The 22,142-nt window shown below is 40.4% G+C and overlaps 1 protein-coding gene across 2 annotated transcripts; it reads left to right on the forward strand.

The window, feature by feature from the left end:
- Positions 1–1,629: 1,629 nt before the first annotated feature.
- On the forward strand, positions 1,630–21,542 carry NSUN3 (NOP2/Sun RNA methyltransferase 3). Of its 2 annotated transcripts, none has more exons than XM_064468729.1 (6): positions 1,630–1,932; positions 3,106–3,215; positions 4,788–5,131; positions 6,569–6,723; positions 7,243–7,364; positions 11,182–11,323. In XM_064468729.1, exons 1-6 carry the CDS (start codon positions 1,831–1,833, stop codon positions 11,306–11,308), a joined length of 960 nt encoding a protein of 319 aa, XP_064324799.1. In that variant the 5' UTR covers positions 1,630–1,830; the 3' UTR covers positions 11,309–11,323. The 2 variants fall into 2 exon arrangements, with proteins under 2 accessions (XP_064324799.1, XP_064324790.1); XM_064468720.1 differs by lacking the exon at positions 11,182–11,323 and adding an exon at positions 20,151–21,542 and having other exon boundaries at positions 1,632–1,932.
- The last annotated feature ends 600 nt before the right edge of the window (positions 21,543–22,142 follow it).

The following is a 22,142-nucleotide window of genomic DNA, read 5'->3' on the forward strand; positions in this document are numbered from 1 at the left end:
TCGCTCTTTTTAAAGACATTTCATTCGTCCTCCACTCTCGTAAATTATCGGGACAACAGGGCATACCTTTTGCCCCTTCCTTTGCTTTCCTGAATGCAACTTGTGCTTAGGAAACGCAAGTTTTAAATAAGGTAACTTAAGTTTAAAGGAAGTGTGTTAGCTTAAGAGAATTGTGGACTGAGGAGTTGGGTAGACACAATGGATTTTGCAGAAATGAGGCATAGCTTGTGGTTTTGGTTTAACAGGGCATCCAGGCATGCACATGGTCACTTACCGTGGCAAGCGTAGTTGCTTAGGTGACAGAAATCACATAGTTTTGGATTGCTTTTTGTTAAGAGGAACAGTAGCCTGCCTTTCAAAATGTACTGAAGTTAATTCCCCCAGAGTCAATCCATCTCTTCAGCAGTACACATGAGAGACACTGGTTGCAGCAGCATTTTTACTGTTTTGTTGCAGTTTGTGAGGGTGGCGTTGCTAGTGAACTAAGAAATCTTTGCTGATGTGTTGTAAATCTTACTGGTTTCAGACATATTAAGCAACACTGACAGCTCCATCCACAAGTGGAATATAGCCCTAGATTTAGGGGAAGGTAATTCATTCAGCATACTTTTTTGCTTTATTGGTACAGTAAAAATCAATTATTGTTTATATTTTCTTGTATGTTCCTGGTGTTGGTATTATTACAAATGCAGAGAACTATACTTTTTACACCAGTTTTGTTCTGTATCTGTCAGTACAACGCATTTAGCAAAAAAGCCTTTCTGATTTCCTTTCATATTTGATATGTAGGAGGTCTCCATTTTCTCTACTGGCTCTTTGTCAGGATCCTGACTGAAACATTTTAAAATAAGCTTTCAGGTTTGATGGTAATTTGTATGAGGTTTGCGTAAGTGTCCTTAGTCTTCATTAGTCAGTGCCTGAAACTCAAATATTTATCTACATGATAGTACTCCTGCCTTTACCTTTGCACCCCTTTCCAGCCTGGATTTCAGGGGCCGGTTTCAGTGCGCAGAAGCTGCGTGGGCAGCCATTAATTAAAACTACCATCAAACAAACTTGCTGTTTTCACAGGGGTTGCTCTTACTGAAGGAGTGGGCAAATGGGCTTTTGAAAGAGAGGGGGCATGTGGTGACTTTGTTTTGCTAGGCTGCATCGACTGCAGCAAGAGGTGGCCAACAAAGCGAGATGCCCTTTCTCGTAGGAGGAGTTCACAGGTCTCCCTGGCTCCGTTCCGATGAAGCAGGCGGAAAATGAACTGCCTGAGCATTTCATAGCCTCCAATTTTAGTGCTGCTAAACCAGTTACAGATGGCAAACTGGGGTCTGGTGGTTCTCCTGGTTACTGTTCCCAGAGAATGGGTTATTAGAAAATATGCAGGAGTAATTACAAAGTTTCTATCCATATTCCTTTGCAGTAGCAGCAGATTAAGCCGGAGCTGGACTGTGGTCTGGTTTAGAGGAGGCTGTCGAACAGCTGAATAGCAGTTGCCAAAGCCTGCGTAAGCCGGGACCAGCCAGGAGTTCGGGACTGGGGAAGAGCTGTTAGCAGAGGCCTGGCGGCGGCAGCAGCAGCAGTTTGGGCGGGCTCTGGCCTGAGGACCAGCTGATGAGTGCCGGGGGCGGGCATTGCATCGACCTGGCTTCCCGCCCGGAGAGGCGGAGGGGCCAGCACAGCCTCCCGCGCTAAAGCCTCCGCACCCCTGCGCCTCCGGGGCGCGCTGGGACAGCGGCGGGGCCCCACGGGGAAGCCGCCCCTTCTGCCCCCCGCAACCCCGCCCGGCCGCGGGGGGGCGCCGCGCTCCCGCACCTTCCACACCCCACACCTGCAGCCATGAGGCTGCCGCGCGCGGCGGCCCGCCTGCTGCCGCCGCACCCACTCGGTGGCGGGGCCGGCCCCCCGCCGCGGCGAGCGGCCGCCCGGGCCTCCGGGCAGGTGAGCCGTGGGCGGAGGGGGGGTGGGCGGCAGCTGGAAGCGGGGCGGGAGCGGCGCCCTGTGCCCTTCCGGGAGCTGGGGCCCGTCCAGCGGCGCGGCAGCAGCCCCTGCCTCCGCGTGCCGGGCGGCGGGCCCGTCCGCGGGGAGCGAGGATTCCGAGTGCGAAATGGCGGCGCCGTCGGTTTGGGGCGTTTAACGCTCCCGGGGCGAGGCGGGACGGCGCGCGCTTGTAGCCGCAGCGCGCGCCCGGGCCCCGCTCCCAGCGGCCAAACCCCGCCATCCCCCACCCCCGTGCCCTGTCCGCGCGCGTCTCTGGGGTTGTACCTCCCGGTTCCGGCCCTGGAGGCGCGGCCACTAGGCCCGCGGACCTGCCCTGGTGTTCGGTTAAGAAATTAACGGGCAACTGGAGTGACTCGGAGCTCAGTGGGTCCTTCAGGTTCTCCCTCCCGGTAATTGAGTGTCTCTGTTTAGGGCGGGCCGATGTTTGGCAGGAGCGGGTGGAGGGATTTGGGGTGGGGGTGCATGTCCTATGGGGGGAAAATCAGCAAAACTTAGTGTTTACCTTTGGGGTTTTCCTTCTGAATAGCACAAGTTTCCTTGGAAACCAAAAGTTCACAACCACCCCAAATTACAAAATTTACACAACACAGATTAAAAAAACAGAATCAAAAAGTATAACTGATTCCCCCCCCCCTTATTCCTGGAATAAATTAGCTATTGCAGTGCTTTGCGGCTCAACTCCAGCTGACTTCCACACTGACTCCAATTAATTTCTTTCTTTCAGTTAAGTGCATGGGTACGTCTTAGCAGAGGTGGTCATAGTGCAGGGTGGTAATCGTGCCTTCCTTATTTTGCCCCTCATGTATTAGAGTCCCAGGAACCACTCTTGTTAGCATAGTGGGTATGGAGGAGTGTTATCAGCAAGCTTTGAATGACATTTTTACAGGTAGGGGAAAAAGAGAGTATGCTAGCTTAACTTGTTTGTTCTCCAAAATTTCTGTTATGTCTTGATTGCCACGTGTGATGTGACCTTGATAGATGAGCATCCTAATATCACTGATACTAAGTTGATTTAAATTGATAAAATGTTCTTTCAGTAATTCTAGTGAGAACTAGGGAGGGTTTAATTTGTTTGTTTCCACAGCTTTTCTTTTTTTCCTCCTTTCTCTGAAGCTGGAAAACAAAACAAAAGGGAAACTTCAGAAGCAGGTTTGTCAAGTCGTTCTGGATCATTTTGAGAAGCAGTACACAATGGAACTGGGAGATACATGGGCCAGTGTCAGGTGTGTTGATTGGGGAGATGGGTGAGGGAGAGGAGAGGTTCTGTTATTTAAGTGCTTCTTAAAATAACTTTGAAAAGAGTCATGGGTTGTAACAGCTGCTTCATTTTATTTTCAGTTTAGAGCCAGCATAAAAGTGTTAAGTAACAGAAGACTAAAACTATGAATTTTTTAGTTTTTTCCTTGATGTGATTCTTCTGGATGTGATGAAGTTTCTGTTCTCCTGTATGCATATGCACTGCAAGGAGACTGCCATCTTATGTGTTTGTTGAGTGTTTTGTAAAAAAGTGGTCTAAATAGCATACCTTTACACTTTTTTTTTGTCCCCTAGGGCTTTATAGTATCTTGAGAGATTGGGACGAAGATGTTAGAAGTACATCCCCTGTTTTCTTTTATTAGAAGAAATTGCATATTAACAACATATACAGAAAAGGCTATCACTTAGTTTGAGCCTTGATCACACATCTGCCTAAAGAACAGCCTATGGTATGGAGAGAAGACATCTTCCCTTCCCTACTAGTGCTGGTGGTTGTCACTCATAGGAAAGTCAGCAGAATAGCCCTTCTGGAGAAGTTCACTGCTTAGCTTATATACATTGCAACAGGAATTTGAATAAAAGCAGTTGACTTTGCCCTAAAGTGCATGAGGAGTGATCCCATGATCAGTGCCACATTATGTTGAAGGGAAAAGCATCTTGCGTCATCAGAGTCTTAGAAACTACGTGATTCCTCTGAGTCACCTCTTTGGTTTTGCCTGTTTGGATTAAATACTAGTTTAAAATAAGTGTCTCCATTGTTGTTTTTTTTTAAAAAAATAAACAGATGTATAGTATTAGTTTAGGTGAATCAACTTAAAAACTCTTTTAGGTCAGATCAATGCGTATTTCTCTCTTAGGCAGTGAATATTCCTGAGGAGTATTTTTTTAGGCTAGATGAAGAAATACTGAGATAAATTCAGATAGAAAATGGGGGAATTCCATGTAAGAAAGGTCTGAAAATGTGAACTAAAATGCAACAATCGTGTTCCTACTACGTAAACACTGCTTTTTTATTGTCTTCCAGAAATATCCATTGATTTAAGTTTTTCTGGACCAATGTTTGCAGAACATAAAAGGAAATTAGAAAAGAGCAAATGTAAAAACTGTATTTTATGGTGTTGGCTGGAATAACCATTGCAAAGCCAATGTGATTCTTTTTGTTGTGGTATTTACAACTCTTACAGTTGTTCTTTGTCCCTAGGGAAGTACTTTATAGTCAGGAAGAGCATTATGCTTCATAATTTATAACTTCTACAGTCATTTGTTAAAGAATTAGGAAAAATAGAGAATATCTCGTTTCAGGAGTAGTTAGGGCTTTAAATGCAATAATTAGAGAAAATGGTTGTTTGATTTCCAATTAAAATTATTTTCCTGCATACTTTTCTTAATTGTATCCAAACAAAATTATTCCTTTTTGATTGTATCAGAATCATCCAATGGTGAGATTGTTACCCTTACATAAGAAAAATCTTCCTACACTATGGAAAGCTCATTTTGTTCGCCTCATTATTAAATAGTGTTTCCTTTTTTCAATCTAGAGATGTACTCACACACCCATTGTGCTGGCAGTATGCCGTCCTGCTTAACAAGTTCAGCCAGTCTACTGAACTGGAGAGCACCTTGCGTGTGAAGGGATATCATCCTGCCCTTCAAGGACCTTTGCCCTATCTTCCTGCATCATTGAAATGTTACATCAGGAGAACTCCCGGGAGATTCCCTGCGCAAAAGCACCAGGCTGGTAAACTGAAAGAGTATTATCTGCTGAATGCTGCTTCGCTGTTGCCAGTGCTGGCGTTAGAAGTGAAAGATGGGGAAGACGTTTTGGATGTCTGTGCTGCACCAGGGGGTAAATCGGTAGCTATACTGCAGTGTGCCTGTCCAGGTAATGTATCAAGGTGCTGTTGGAAGCTGATCCCCAGCTCTGTGCCTGGGCTGTTGGTTGTGCCCATGTTTTGTACAATATTTGGATCGGGGGCAAAAAAACAAACACCAATTTATATTCCAAGTAGATCTGTACTGTTTAATAAGATTTTAATGAAGTCTCTTAACCTAAAAGAGGATGAGGAATGCAGTAGTTATTTATATGTAGGTTACTGCAGACTGATAGAAGTGGAGTAGCATTATGTTTTTCTTCCTCCACTGGTTCCCTTATTCTTCTCAAGAAGTTACTTAAAATCATGTAGATTTGTTCGCACAGGGAGGAAAATAATCTGAAGTCTTAGAATACTTGTACTTTTTTTCTTTTCCTCTGCTACCTCTCTGGCCTATGCTATCCAAATAGCGTACGTAAATTTAAGTGTACTGATGTAAAATGGAGCATAATAAATTAAATGTGCAAGATCTAGGCAAAGGGAGAAGGCTGATGAGGAATTGTTCTATATCAGTATTTAATAAGCTCTGTGTCTCAATCTACCTAGATATTGCAGAAAGGCGCTAAGATAATCACAGTGTTTAGAAGGCAACAGCAAGCCGCAGCTCCGTTCTTCCGAGTCAGGGAGTTAAAGCAAGCTGTAACTGCTGTTTCCAAGTTTATATGTTAGCTTGGATAGTAATTGTCTCAAACTGTTCACAGCACCTTGTGGTCTTAATGATGAGACCATTACTATAACCACCTGCACCTGTTGATTACAGCTGGTTCTCCCCTCCTATTCTAGAGGAATGAGGTGATGCCAGTGGGGTAAATTACATGCGGATTGCTCTTTCAAAAGGTTTGGGGAAAAAAAAACCTGCTTTTATCCAATGGTTGCTTTTGAAGTTACCAAGGTGTTGCTGAGAGCGTAAGACGTAAGGAAGTTGATTCTTAATACACCTCAGTGAATGCTAAGGTATACCGTATTCTGTGTGGCAAACATGATGTAGGACAACCTGTGGAGATATGGTAATAGAAATTTTATTAAATTAGAAAACAGCACTAAGAGGAGAAAATACTGTGCTGTGTTTCTGGTCTGGGTGCAAGCAACAGCAGAGTTTCTTCTGAAGAGATAACTACTCCGGCCACATTGTTGAAAATGTGGATATGGATCATGTTGAAAGTGTGTTTTACTGTGGAAGTCTGTTGCTACAATAAGTACTTGCTAGTAAATATTTAGGGATTGCTCTGTAGAGGCATGTTGAAATTTACTCGGGTTTATAAAACTTCAGTGGAGTTATAAAATGTGCAGTAACATAAGCACATAAGCTGTAAACTCAATGGCAGTCATGGCAAAACAGTAGAATTTCTGAAATTGGTGTAACTCCTTATATTTGTAAAAAAAAAAACACAAAAAACATAAAGACTTATTTTAGGGTGTTTACTACTTTTTTTATTTTATTTTCTAAGGTCAGTTTCACTGTAATGAATATGATGATTTGAGGTCAAGATGGTTGAAACAGACGATAGAATCCTTCATCCCGGATCCTTTGATTAACTTAATAATGGTCTCTAAACTGGATGGTAGACAGATTGGAGATCTTAAGCCTGAATTATATGACAAGGTAACATTATTACTTATTAGCAAATGATATTTCTGCGTTCTGCTGCTTTTTCTTCCTATGCTGCTCTCTTTTTTTTTTTTTGACCCCTGCAAAAATATCTGACCTATCAAGGGGAGCCAAGGTCATGTAGAGGATTTGCAGAGCCTCAGGAATCACTTTTTGAACCCTGTTCTGCATTTATTCGTGTGTTAGATGATGTTACCCATTTAGCCTTGGTAGTGAATTCTAAACACCTCGCAGCTGTGTTCTTTGCATGGTGTGTAATTTGGAAGGAGGGGAATAAGTGAAAGCTATTTAGGTAGAGGGTGCTTTTGGAGCAGTGATTTCTTATCTCCCCCAACCCCCAATAACTCCATAAAAACATCTCAAAATAGTAATCAGATAATTTCTGCCCCTGAAATGGAAAATCAAAAGGGTGTTCTAAGCATTTGCAAAAGTGAGTAGATATTTGGCACACAGCATTCAGAAAGTTAATATCTTTATTGTTAATTGTCTTACTTGCTGTTATTTATTGTATAGGTACTGGTTGATGCTCCTTGTTCAAATGACAGAAATTGGCTATTCTCTTCTGATATTCAGCAAGCTACACTTAGGCTAATACAAAGCAAGGAGTTATCGTCTCTACAATTCCAGCTGCTAAGGTGAGAAGTGCAAAGGAAAGCTGTTAAAGAAGCTTTCCATAATTAATAAAAATGACGTGGGGGCAAGATTTGTTATGTTTAATGACAAAAACCAAGTTTCACCATCTGAAAAGAATGTGAAGAATATGTTGTTGCAATGCTGTTTAGCATTTATATAGGTTAATGTGAACATGGAAGTTTATATGGGGAAATATAAGCAGTGAGGCCTAGGTCCTCTGCTACCATACTGCTCTACAGTCTTCTTACCATGCACATATATGTCCATTTTCAGATGGCTTGGAACAGTCTGGTACCATATCAAAATATTTTTGCTGGAGACAGCTAAAAGGGTTTCCTCTATATTCCCCAGCTGAAGCAAAAACATGCCTATAATTTTAAGTGTTTTTTATAAACTCTCTGTGAAAGTAGTCTTCTACCTGCTAAGATGGGCGTTTTTCCCCAAATTCTTTCACAGAATTATCTCTTATGGTTCTTTATTGCAGTCTTTCTGAAAACAGCTGTAACTCAGCACTAGTTACCAACCATCGCTTGGCTCATTAGTTGATGCTGCTTCAGAATTTGCTTTTTGGGCTGTTTATGTAAAGAGATTGAGTCCAGTATTGCATGTTCTTACATGCTGCTTAAATTTAGTACCCATGTGACTATTTGTCGCACAGAAAGACTACAGATCATAATTGATAGGGTACAAAAGTAAAAGAATGTGGGGTTTGGTGAGGGAGAGAGGATTGTTTGCTTATTTTTGAAGAGCATCCACCCAATAATCCAAATCAAGGTTGTCATGTATTACACTTTTTAATGATACCAGCCATAGGCTAGCATTTGAGAAGCATTCCAAACTCTACAGTTATTTCTCGTTTGGGGGACGGGCGAAGTGACTTCCCAATAGTATCTTCTGGACTTGAGTGTTTTTAGCAGAGTAACAGTCACGCCTGAAGTTCATCTGTCAAACCAAATTGAGGAAAAAAGAACATATTATAAAAAAGAAAAAAAGTTTTTATGGGAAGTTCTCATTGCAGCAGTTCAAGATGGTTTTGCATGATTTCCAGGTGAAAAAGGCCTAGTAGAAGCCTATGATTTATAATAGAAATATGAGTATCTTATTGCAGTAATGCATCATGTCACCCATTTCCTTTGAAGAAATCAATCACATTTAAAACACTGACCGGTTTCAGTTTTCCCTTTTCAATATTTGACATATAAAACGCAGTTTGTGAACCCCTACCAAAAGAAAGCATATATCATGCAGGGAAATTTTGAGAATTTGCATAAATCACTCCAGATTGTAATCCTGAAGTAGAGAACTCATGACAGCAGGAACCTTGTTTTTTAAAAAAGGAGCCATTTCTGTCAGCCCAAATCAGATTTAATTGAATTATTCCTAAATCAAGAAGAGAACTGTGCTTCTGTTGAAAGTATACTTTACTATAGCAACAGCAGTAAGAATTAGATTTGTAAGGACAAAATGCTTGTGGTGTGTAAATTGAAGTAAAGGGATGGTAATTTCAATTTCACAGCTCAAAATTGGACAATTTACAGAGCTACTCAGACCTATCTATTGTTATGTGCACTGGAATTTTTTTTGTCTTCTAAAAGATTTTGGAACTTATGAGCTAAATGGTTAGCTTCAAGAGTTAGAGATTACAAGTGTTATTGGGTAAAAATATTTGACACATACATAGTAAATGGTATAGCTGGTTACTGTATTTTCATTGTTCCTTTTATCTGATGACTTTAGAATGATTTTCCAATACTAAAGGCATCTCAGATCCAATGTGAAAGGGAAAAAGGAAATGATAAAATGAGACCAGAAAAGGCTAAATGATTCCTGCAAGTGCATTAGAAGTTTGGTGAAACTAAAATTGTGGAATGCTACCCTATTCAAGCCTATTCCAGTAATATTCAGGAAGGCTGAACCTACATTAATCCAGCTGTACTGCATCTTACGTGAGTCAGCTCATGGAGAGCTACCTCTGGTTTATCCATTCAGATTACCTGGTGCTTTATGCTCGTGGACATTTCTCACCTTGGTTCCTGTATCTGTACAATAAAAACAAGTATAAAGCTGGATCCCAGCAATTTTATTGAGAGATGTAAGGAATATTTTGTGATATGAAGATGAAGCTTAAAGTATAAGGACTAAGCATTATTTCTGTTTAGCAGTCGTATTAATTATAAGGATAACACACAAATGAGAAGAATGAAATAGAAAGGGGAGTTCTATTTTCGTTTCTATCAAGTGGATACTCAGCCCAAAATCTGAGATTCCCTCTTTCCTAATTAAAGAAATGTTTCATTTGTAATCAGTTTTTCTTTTTTTTTTTTTTATTAGCAAGTCTGCTTGGGAGGAAGCTGGGGACATCAGAGAGGAAGTGAAGGAAAAGTATATTTTGCAATACAGTGTAATTTATTAAGTACATAGAGGCTTCAGAGAATGAAGATCTGGAAGAAGTGTTGAAACTGATGCAACCATCTTCCTACTCCAGTCTGAACAAAATCTAAAATGTAAACACGTGGCATAAATGCCGAGCAGCAGATTTTATAAGCAGTGAGGGCACCACTGATTTGAAGGAAATTGAGATTGTAATGATTGTTAATACCAAAACCAAAGCACCCCTGCTGAGTGCTATAATCCAAGAACACACTGCAAATCTTGTTATTATTTGGAGTGTTCATGCAGAAAACAAATTGCAAAGTAAGGAAGGGATGTTCATTTCCTGACACTGAATGCTAGCACAAAATGCAGTGGTTCCCATAAGTGAATTTACCAATGTTATCAGTTCTCAGATAGAAATTAAATTTCAGGTTAAGCTCGAGTGCATAATAACTTAATGGTGAAACCGTTACGGATGTTGTAATTATTCCTAGACCAGTTACTGCAGCAGAAAGAAACTGTGTTAGGGTTCAGCTGAAAATTAATCCAACAGGATACAGTTTAGAAAATGCAGCAAGGACATTCAGACTGCTGTAACTCTTCTCTATGCAACTTCTCTCAGTAATTAAACAGCTCAGATTGGTGTTTAATAGAGTTCTGGTCCACAGGAGCTCAGACTAACTTTAAAAGATATGTATTGGTTGACTTTCCTTTTTCACCTCCTTTCCTCCCTAGTAGTTAGCTACAAGGGAAATTGTTTTGAATACTGAAGACACGTGCACAAAAGTTAAGAGATTTGGGGGAATTCAGGGTGCATGAGAAGTCTGAAGTGTGCTCTGGATTACTGCTGGCAAAATAAGCCATACAAAATGCTCATTTTCCTGGTTGATCTCTTTTGAGTTCTATGTATTCTCCTTCTGCAGAACTCAGGATGGTGCATTAAACTTGGCTTGAGAAATCCAGAGAACCCTTTATTCTTCCTAGTAATGTTTCAATCCCTGTTTTGCTTATAAATACAATTTTTAAGGAACCGTGTCTGGTTCTTTGTAACATACGTATCTCCTTTACAAACCCTGTGCAAGTAGAGCTCAATAGTGAGATAAAATGAATGTTTCCCTCTGTACAAAGAACTTTTTTGCTTTGGATATTGGTCATAACATGGTATTTGAAATTGCTGATCTTTTACGAGAAAAGGTTACCAGAAGCTTTGAGGTTGGGGGGGTGGTGGGTTTTTTTTCTTTTTTTGAATAGTTTGGGAGGTAGGAGGGTTGTGCACATCTCTTACTTTGAAGGAAAAATTTAAAAAAACTCAACACAAATATTCTGATCCTGTTTTTTCTGAATTAAAGGGTCCTTAAACCTTTAGTTAATATCATATATAAGTAACCAGGTGTTGTGCAAGTGGCTTCATAAAGCTTTTGGCCTGTGTTTGTCTTGCTGCTTCAGGCCCGGAGCAGAGACTGCTGATCTTGCAGCCACTTTGGTGGTTTACGAATCTGCACACATGGGTGGTAAGATGAGATTGACATTTTCCCTTAAGTCATCAAGTAGAATTGGCAACCTAAGTCTCTAAAGGCTAATCTACATGCCGCAGGACCCACTTTTCTCATGTCCAGACCTTTGAAAATATATCTTTCTTAGAATAAATGTTAAAACTTTTGTTGAAAATGTAGGACAGAAAGATAACAAACATTAAGTTATAAGCTGCTCTGTTTTCTCTGGTTTGTGAAAATTAGTGACATGGTTTCATAGAATACACATAAACATAGATTACTTTGTTGAAAAAGAGTCTTTTTCACGTAGTTTGTAGTAAATACAGTGATTTACTGGAAAAATCCTGGTACTACTCCTCCTGCATTCAGTGTCACCTCTGTGTTTTCACTGAAATGTTGAGTTTTCCACATGTACGTAGAAGGGGAATTGTGCGCTCTTAATTGCGGGGCTTTTTTGTTGTTGTAGAGTGAAGGCAAAAATAGGTTTTTTAATAAATATGCCATCATATATTTAGCATGTGGTACCACTTCTGCTTTGATTAAGACAAAGGCCTTTATAGCACATGGGCACGTAATGAAGTAAACCGGAAGATACTCCTAATTAGCTAGTTGTTCTGTCCAGGCAAAGTGATTCAGTATTCTTTGTGATTTACTACTGATGAAAAAATATTTCAGCCTTTAGTGTTCATTGCAAAGGCAGTGAGAGCCAGTGACTTGAACCTTTAAAAAAAATTTACCATTGTGGAAGGTGCTTGAGTTTTAGCATCAGACGTTGAAAGGATGGCATGGATGAGTGTTGTGAGGGGAGGAGAAGCTCAAGGGAGTATCCATTAGGAAATACAGCAGCCATCTTGTGCCACAGATTTCTGTGTCAGAGTGTGCTGGACCCCTCTGCACAGGAGCTCCCTCAGGGACATCTTGGAGTGACCTGAGGGAATTCTGAACCAAAGCACTGGAGGGGGAGAGGTGAGCTGAGGGAGGCGGTGAAGCGGATGCCATTTTCTCTGGAGAAGGGAAAGACAACACACAGGAAAGTCCAGAAAACTGTACTGAGCATTGCTTCTCTGCACTGTTTGTCATCTCTTTCCCTGTAATAATTTTTCCTCTCGTTCCTCTGTAGCTGACCATTTAATCCACTTGTTATGCTAGTCAATTGTCTAGTCAAATAGCTCCATTGGGAGTTAGTTAGAATTGCAACTGTTGGACCAAAAAATCTTCTGTGGGTTGTATGGATGACTCATTTAACCATTTTCCGTCTCGGAAAAGCTGCACAGCTTACATAGACTGGTGGCACCAGGCTTCAAATTGGGCATGCTGTTCAGGGTGTCTTGTTGTGCAAACCATGTTCCCTCTCTGTGCATCCTTGCCCCTCCGGATGAAAACAGTTAGGTAGCTGCTGATTGGACAAGGAGTCTTTATTTTCTCTTCTAATTTCTTATGCTTAAATGTGGTATGTTTGTGCTGTGCCAATCCCCAAAACACTGTTGGTTATATTGCTGGTGGTATGAGTCATTTTACTGAGTTTTTTTAGACTCATGGTTCATTTGAATTTCTTCACAAAGAGTAAGTGCTGTGGCCGTGTTGTGGCTCCATTTTGTCTTCCATCAGAGATGTTAAAATAAATAGCTTCTGATTTTAAGTACTGTCTGGTTCCTTAAGCCTTTGGCAGTGCCCTGTGAGTAAGTCACTGATCAAGTCCCTTATGATATGTTGCAAACCAAAGTTTACTGAATTAATAAATAACTGCATGAATAAACAAATAACCTACCCAGCAGCTAGGCAGTTGTTTCGGGATCACAGATATATATGCGGACACAAATTTTGCTTTAATTTCACCTTCAGTCCTTTCTATGTATATGTGTGTTTTATAAGCTGTAACGAAAAACACTTACTCTAAAGCTGTGTGGCAAAGTCTGTGGTGGGCCTCAAAGGTCTTTTGTTCTCCCTTCTTTAGCTGAGAAGGTTCTGCTCAGCCTATATATGTTTTTCTTCTTGTAAATAATAAGTTTAAGTTGGGAAGAGGGATGGACCTCAGAGTGTATAAAGCAAGAAGGTAATTCTGGGATGACTAAAACAACAGAAGGACTGAAGGTTTGTCACAGCAGGAGAAGCAGACTACCTCTGACTGCTGGACACCAGCCAGCTAGAAAAAGTCTTGCTGTTAGTGATACTGAGCATGCAGAAACCCAGCATGTGAGTGTGCAAGGCAGCTGCAACGCTGAGAGTGGAAGCAAAATTCTTGAGCGTTGCATTGGAACTTGTGGCTCTTAAATCTGAGAACAGGACATAAACTCATCTGTTAGCATTACAATGGCACTGCTTTTCTGGCATCGTGAAGGATGTCTTATAGCCCTGTGTTAACAGGACGAATATTTCAGAAATCACCGTGTATTAGAGGAGAAATCTCAGTAATGTTAAACTGAAGGTTCAGTCATTGCTTTAGAAGAATTTAAAATTGTTTGTTATAGGGAAGTTATTTATCAGGATTTTGGGGACAAATTTTGGCTAGAGCAGAACAGGGTGGTTTTTTTGGGTTTGTGGTGTTTGGTTCTTGGTGGGGTGTTTTTGGTGGCTGTGTCTGCTTTTATTTATAGCTCAATCTAATGCTGAAGAAAAGCAGTTCACTTCATGTTTCTCCTGTTGCGACCATGTAGAACTGCAGTGTCTCTCCACAGTAGCAAAGCTTACATGGAGAGGAGCAGAGGGAGTACATGCTTGGGGTATGGACGGAGTACTTGACCTTGTACCTCTGTCTCCTGTGCACCTCTGTCACCACCCGTCATTAAGTATTAAAAAATTTGGTATTTTGACACAGGAGGAATTTCCATATCATTTTGATTTGGATAAATCAAAAAAAGCAAAACCTTTAACATGCAGGACATATTACCATGATGTATCTGGACCCTTGTAAGAGGAAGAACAAAATGTGTGATAGCTTTAGTCAATGAAAAGAATAGGATTGAGGATAAAAGCAAATACATCTTGGGTTGTTTTGTTTCTTGAATAGCTTGGCAGGGTTGGCAGTTTTTATTCTGATCAGACGTTATCTTGCATATTGAGCAGAAATGCATGCCAGTTGCCAAAAGATGGCACTGTTGAAGTGTTGTATTATTTTAAAATTGCCCTACAATATATGCTGTCTTTTTACTTCAATATTGAAAATGGTTGAATGGTTAACATAATTAATGCTGACCCTTCCAACGGCATGCAACGTAAACCCAAGCACAGGAGGAGCAGGCGGGACATGCAGGTGCTACCTATAGTATGAAACACATTTATTGTCTGCCCATTTTTAAAAGGATGTTGGAGACGCCAAGACTTTTAGAATGAACAAAATGTCAGCCTATTGTGTTGCATTTTCTGTAAGTGAGAAAAATCCTCTTTTGGGTTCTGGCTAACTACGTTTCAGTCGCATGTAAGATTTTTTTGGTGTTAGAGTTCTCATGTGGCTGTAGAGTGGTCTTTTTTCCCTGAGATACTAAATAATAATACTGCTCTGTTTGCCCTAATTGTTAGCTTCTTCTCATTGTTAAAGTAAATCTTGAGAAATAAACTAAAAACTGTTTTAAAATAAAATATTTCTGTAAAAAAATACTATCCAGGAGTCCTGTAATACAAGGGGTTAGGATAGACTACTCTGACTTCCATAGTATAATACGTTCTATTGAACCTGCAGAAATATAAAGTATGGCTAGTACTGTTTTGGGTTTGGGTATTTTTTTTAAACCTCATTGAGAATGGGAAGGGGAGCAATCTGCATTTGTTAAATTGTTTTAGAGTGCTTCCTGAATGGGATGGACATCAACCATGCTTTTGTTTGGATTACAGATGTGTCTTGTGCTTATGTGCTGCAAAGATTTAAGTGTGGATTTGGTGGCTGTAAAGTGATAATGTCAGTAGTTTGAAGCAAATGTGGAGAAGCATCAACTTCCAATGAATGTAGAATGCCAGCGAATCTCGCTCTATCCTTCAGTTTTCCAGCTATTGTAATTCCAAGCTATTGATGATTTGAAAATATCGTTAAAATTTTGGACTATTTGATGTCACTAAAGTCTCCTAAATTGTGATATGTTGATACGTACTGAAGTTGTGTTCAGAACCCCAGAAAAGAGCTGACTTTTTTCTTTAGTTTGGCATGTATGTCGTCTTGTAACAAAGGAGCAATAGTACCTTCAGTTCTGTAACATAATTCCTTCTTTTGCATACTGTTTTATATCATCTCCTGGAAGAATTAACCTTGGAGATCTTGTATACAGGCCTTAATGGTAAACAGGACGTGTTAATGGATTGTTGTGCATGTCACCAATTTTAGTCTTTTCTGCTATGCCTTGACTACCTTATGGCACTAAAACAATAGCCTCACACTTCTGCAGTGGTGTAGTATGATAGCATGCGACATAAAAACTGGAGTTACACATGTCAGCTGCCAACAGTGGTGCTTCTTTGGGCTCTTGATTGCAAGTACTAAGGGCTTATCATGTTACTAAACCAAAAAGGGGCTGTAGGGAAAGGGGAACAAGTCATGAGGCTCCAGGAAAAGTTTCCTGTGCTTTTAACACGCATCCTTATGTTTCTCCATATGAAGCTTGACACTTTGCAGTATTAGTGCCTGTATATGTAAAAGTCTTTATGGTAAATGTATATACCTGAATTTAAAACTATGAAATTAGGTATAGCTAGATCTATATTTAAACTGAAAGTTTTAGTTCTTCAATAAGCATGAAGGTCATGTACCACTAAAAGAAAGACAACTGACTGCAGATTAATTAGCTTTAAGTAATGTATTTTATTTTTAAACAATGTATTATAGTAAGAGGAAGGTGCAAAAATATTTTCAGGTCTTCTGCCCTAGCATCCTTTTTAATAATTCTAGATTTGGAGCCCATTTTTGGAAGTTACAAAGTACCTTATAACAGGCACCAAATTCCTTCAGCTAAGAGTCAAGCCTTAAGTAAGGATTTGGAGGATAATCAAGATGCCTTATATAAGAGGAATCTTACATTCTTAGATGGTGGAGTCATAGAAGTAATGGTGGGTTCTGACAGATGTCTGTAAGTTAGGCTCCAGCTCTCACCTATCCCTTGGATAAGCTTGTTTCCCTCCGCTGATTGTAGAGGAAGAATAGTTTCTTAAATTTATTTGAACAAATTCTCTTATGAATTAATTCCCTGTCCTGCTGATAAGGGGACCAAACTCCCTGAATCTGCTTAGCCCAGCGCAGTATCGTCCTGTGACTTTGAGCCCAGCACTTCTTCACTTTGAATTTTGCAGCTCAGTGCAGGTTTATGAAAAGCCAAGCACGGCTTAATCAGGGATGGCGGTCGGTTGACTTTGAAGACAGCCACTGAAACGACTGTTGCTGAACTTGACAAGATGGATAGATACATTGATTAACCTTGCAGCATAAAGTAATCCTTCTTAGATATTTTAATTCATGCCTTAGGTTCAGAATAAAGATAACTCTACTGAGCAGCCTGACCTTTGTGGGTCATGGGCCAGTGAAGATTCCCAAGCTAAGGAGGCTTAGAGTTCGGGAGTTTTTGATGTGAGATTTCAGGATTGCATTCAGAAGCCTGTGCTGCTCTTTCCTCTGAATCACTGCCCCAGTGACACAGTAGTAGGAGCACAGTGCCTTTGAAAGTGTTGTCTTGAAAGGTTGTTACTTTATATATGGTAAGAACACTTAGCAAGAGTCCAGGCTTTTAACCCCATAAGCTGTAGCTTATCTGCTTTTTTGGATTTTACCTTTACCTTTTACCTTTTCCACCTTTACATGGTAAATATATTTTTCTCACTTGTTTAAATGGTCGTGTAGTATCCATCTTAGAGGTATGAAAGGAGTTGCTGTTATCTGCTTCTATGACTAAAGTTATTAGGTATGCTAAAAGTACACCTTGATTGTCATGCAAAAAAACCTTCAACATTTCCGAGCCAACTACCTGCCCGCTCCTGGCTTGGCATTCCTGTATGCATGGAAAAGGTGTAGCTGGAGGGGGAAATTCTGTGAAAATGAGTAAAGTAAGTGGTTTCTAATAGTATTGTGAAGCTCAGCTCAACTTTGAGAGACCATTTAGACTTCAGCCCAGTTCTCTTTGAGTGCCAATGTGAAAGCTAGAAACCAAGCAACTATTAATGGGGAAATAAATTCTTTTATGTTTTCCCAAAACTGGTGTGAGCCAAGGAGACAGTGGATCAATGTGCGGTTCTCTTGCTGGCTGCTTGTTCATGAGAAGGGAAGGTTGTATATTCCTGCCTGCTTTACAATAGTTACTTTCCATACACCTGTGCGTGCTGTGGTTGCTGAGCCAGGCCAGAGAGCAGCAGCATAAGCGCTGCCCTTTTAAATGCACAGCTGCAGCAGGACGGCTGCAAGCAAGGAATGTAGCTGGAGAGACAGTGGAGACAGCTTAGGGCCTTGAGTCCAGTGCCAGTGCTTTTGTAGCCTGCTGAGGAGTGTTGGGATGCACAGGGGTAGAAGGATGAATATCTGGACCTGGGAAATTCAAATGCATGCAGGTAACTGCAGAATTTTAGACAATAAGATCAGGAAGGGACATTAGGATGACACCTGCTTGTTTTACTGTCTCAAGGTGGCGTCGTAAATGTTGTCCTGTATCACCCTGTGTCTGAAACATTCTTAAATATTTTTGCAGACTCTCAAAAGCTACTACGAGTCCAAGATAAGCTTGCAGTTTTGTGATAGCTTTAGCTAATTTTGGAAGTATCTTAGAATGAGTCCATTAGGCCCAGTTAAATTGAAAGTATTCAGACAACCTAAGTACTCTGTAACCTGTTCTATAACAGGCTGAATTTGAACTGCTCACTCCAGCTAAATGTGCTAGCCATCTGCTCACTCACCATCTTTTTACTGAAGACTGATGCAACAAAGGCATTAAACACTGATTTTTCTTTGAGCATCATCAGTTGAGAGAGCTCTGTTCTTTTACACTAACTAAAATTGGAGTAGTATAGACTCGAGGAAAAATATGTACTTGGCTTGCTGATTAACGTAACTGAGACTCAGAAGAGGTGAGCAAGATGATGCATACACCTCCCAGAGAAAGATGTTGGGTACAATATGCAGGACTTCTCACCTGGAAAGGTGAACAGAGTTATATTATCTATGTCTGAAACAGTCATTTGTCCTGGTGTTCCCTTATTATCTCGGACAGGACTTTCAGAGTAGCTTTGATCTGTGGTCTGCTTTGATCCTGATTGTGATGAGGCTTTTCTTTATTGATTCTTTTCCTGAAAAGACCAAATCCTGTTAAAAGGACTTGTCTTTCCCCCCTTGTACTTTCTTCTTTCCTTTCTCAACTGTTTTTGTTCAAATGTCACCCTTAGCAAGTCCTCAGCCTGTCTCTGGGGGAATTTATCTTTCAAGAGCTTTATGTTTGTTTATCTGGGCTTGGAATCAGGCTCACTGCATTTGGGGGCTGCTCACCTCATCTGGTTTGAGGCTATGGGTTTTTTTTCTTGGGTTTATTTTTCTTCCTTTTATTTTTCCCTGTAGATTTTTTGGGGGTGGGTCAATGCAGTATTGTCAGTCATATGTATCAATCTAAGATTATTCAGTGTCTTTGCATACAGCACGACTGTGTGTCATTGCGCTCCATGAGCCCATGCTTCCAGTGTCTACCCTGCCTGTGTGCACCTGCGAAATTCCCAGTGACACACTTGCAGTCCCCCGAGCTCCTGCGTTGTTGTCTCTGATATTCACAAGCTGAGTAACAGCATTCACCTGTTCAGATTCTCTTGTTTTTAAACAAAAGAAGTGTTGTTTAGGGAACAATTGTATTTTAATGTGGTATTTGCTTCAGCCCAGTTGTTATCTGTTTTCCAGAAGCAGTGAGGTGTTCTGTTTGAATACTAGCTTCCAACTCAGTCTTCGAGCCATTATGTCCTTGAGGGCTCCAAAGTGTATGATTAAAAGTTATTACCTTAAGAGAGCATTTTAATAGCAAATGAACTTTTCGTGTAGCTTCCTCTTCCAGTTATGTGGTAGCACCAGATTTGAAGAATGCTCTTCTGTGGTGCAAGATTTGGGTTTTTTCTCCTTACTATTTTAATCTGCAATTGGTGAATATAGATTGCCTATCTCATTTCTGTACTCTCATAGGCTATATTTTGTCTGTCTGAAAAAGGACCTTGCAGATCTGCTTTAATGGAAAGTAAACAGTCTGTTTAAATCTCTTTCAGTGGGGAAGTAAAAAAACCGCTGTTCTGTCCATCTACCTGTAGTCGTGAAGCTTTCAGATACTTGAAATCTTAAGTCACTGTTTCGCCTTCGTTTAGTCAAAAGTTGTCAAAAGGTTAATAGGTGAAGGGCACATAAACAGACAATATGAGCCAATAAGTCATATTTCCTTAGGAAATAAAGTTGAAAAGTAGTGGCTCAGTGACGAGTCCTCTTACCAGCTTAAATGAGTTGTAGAATTTGCAGAAATGTTTGTAAAATTACAGCCCAGTGATCAGTTCAGGCTATTACTGCAACTGTACATTCTGATATTTGTTCACGCAAGCAGCTACTAGCTAAGTATCTTAGTAGCATTTTTGATGTGGTGTAACCCATTTTGTATGCGTAGTTGCAGCATTTTCACAGTTGTGCTGCACATATAAATGTTTGAAGTATTTTCTACAACTCTGGATGGATGCTGCTTTCTACTTGTCACTGTTGTGTTAAAAAAAAAAAAATATCCCTTCAGTTAACTGAGAATGCATTAATAAATGAAAAAGCAAAAAAGGTGTTGCATGTAGTTTCCTGAACTGTCAATTATATACTGTTAAGGCTTTTTCATGGTCTTATTTTTCTCATATTAATTTATACCTATTTATAACTCTAGATTTATAAGACTTTACGTGTTCTTCCACCCCAGTATGTCACTTCTTATGTTGATTTTTTTTTTTTCCTGTTATTTGCAGGTCTGCTATCAAAGCATTGCGTCCTGGTGGATCGTTGGTCTATTCTACGTGCACTCTCTCAAAGGCAGAAAACAGCGATGTAATAAATCTCATTCTAAACTCCTGCAGTAACGTTATGCCCGTAGGCATAAGTGAAATGGCCAAAGCTGTTTCTCAGGAATTCACTTTTCTCCATGGTATGCAACAGCATGAACTTCTGGTTCTCCCAGAGAAAGGGAGAGCATGGGGTCCAATGTACATAGCTAAATTAAAGAAGGTGTAGTCCATCTGATGCCTGTTAGTTTTTATTTTTTTATAGGGGATATGTGATATATTAGAAATATTAATTTAGTATGTGTATATGAACGTGTCCAAGGCAACTGAATTTAGCCTGTTGCAGGTTTGTATCAGCTGCTGCCTAATAAACAGGAAGCTAGACACGTAACTTAGTTTAGCTTGAAATACGGAATGTGTCTTCTAATGTGGATTTGTGGGTCTCTGTGAAGCCCTTGTGAAGTCAAGGGAGCTTTGTGCTATTTTCAAGGTGATGCTCTTAAATGGATTTACATCCTAGAACAGAGGCCTGTGTGGTGGGTTTCTGCCAGTGCTGTTTTTTTTTTTGTTTTGTTTTGGTTAGTTTTTTCTTAATTACTAATTTGGTTTTAATACAGTATATTTTAAAGTAAATGGTCTGAATAGTGCCTGCTTCTGAAGTAATGAAAATCTCAAACACATCTAGAAATCTGTTTTCCTGTAAGAACTGATTTGTATGCAGAGTCTGTCATCTTAAGCGCTCGCTATTCCAAGCACTGGCAAAACAGGTTTCATATTTGTGAAGAATATTACGTTAATTCATTATGTCGTATCTGGGTGTGTAAGGAAGGAGGGTCCCAGTGAGAACAGGTACTGATGTTCTTTTTAGGTTCCCTCAATTCTGCTACACAATGCTATGGATAAATGTGTAGACATACATGCACATGTTCCCGTATATGCACATGCAAACTGTGTCTTCCTGTGTAATGGTGTATATAATAGGTTGAATGCTTGACTCTCCGAGCAAAGAGTCGTCTTTTCCCTGATTGAAGCTTGTAATAACTGTTTTTAAGGAATGGTGTTTTAAAGAACAGAGATATTTTTTTTCTGATAGATGAGTTGCTTCTGTGGAAATGTGTGTAATGTGTGTATGTGACACTGTGTACATGTATATATTTCATATGTTTTGCATGTACATCTCTGTATATATGTAATTAAGTTTTTTGCAATCGCAAACATGACTTGTTAATGCAGATTTGATTGTGGTTTTTTTTTCCCCCCTGAATACAAAAGAACATCAACTTGTAAATACTGTAAAAACTACCAAATGGATGATGCTGCACCTCATTAACAAAGGCAGGAGTAAAGAAGATTGCCTGAGGCCTTCTGTAAGGAGCTCTGTGTAACCACGCTGGAAATGCAGTAGTTCTACATGTAATTTTCCAGTAATTCTGTTGCTGTGAGCTCAGAAATAGTTGTTGCAACTGTGACAGAGCTGCCTTTTTGTCTCCGAAAAACACAGTTTACTTTTCTTTGCCTTTATTCTCTGCTCACCTTGTTACACTGATGAGCCTCGACTGCACTCACACCAGCTCCCTGTCAGTACAGCCGTGGTCATGCAGCACTTGGCACTTGTCCCCACTCTGGGCGTTGCAGCTGCTGGGAAGGTCCTGTCTGTAGTATCTGGAGCAGTAAGAGGCAGAGTTCAGAAGCACAGCACTTGAACTGAAGATCTTAGTTGCCTAAAAGCAGATGCTGATTGCGAGCAGTAGCTTTGGTTCTTCAGGCTCCTGTGACTAAGAGGAGGATGGGGTGGGCGGTTTGCCCACAGAATAATGTCTCGCTGTTACACCTTTTGCTGAAGGAAATAAACGCATAAGGTACCCTGCCCCTCTGGTGCGTGAGCTTCCATGGTTATCCTTTCCACTACTTTGTGATGAAAAATGTTTGAGGTGCCCCTGTAGTATTAAATTATCAGCA

Source organism: Phalacrocorax carbo, chromosome 1 (genome assembly GCF_963921805.1).
Source record: "Phalacrocorax carbo chromosome 1, bPhaCar2.1, whole genome shotgun sequence".
NCBI lineage: Eukaryota > Metazoa > Chordata > Aves > Suliformes > Phalacrocoracidae > Phalacrocorax > Phalacrocorax carbo.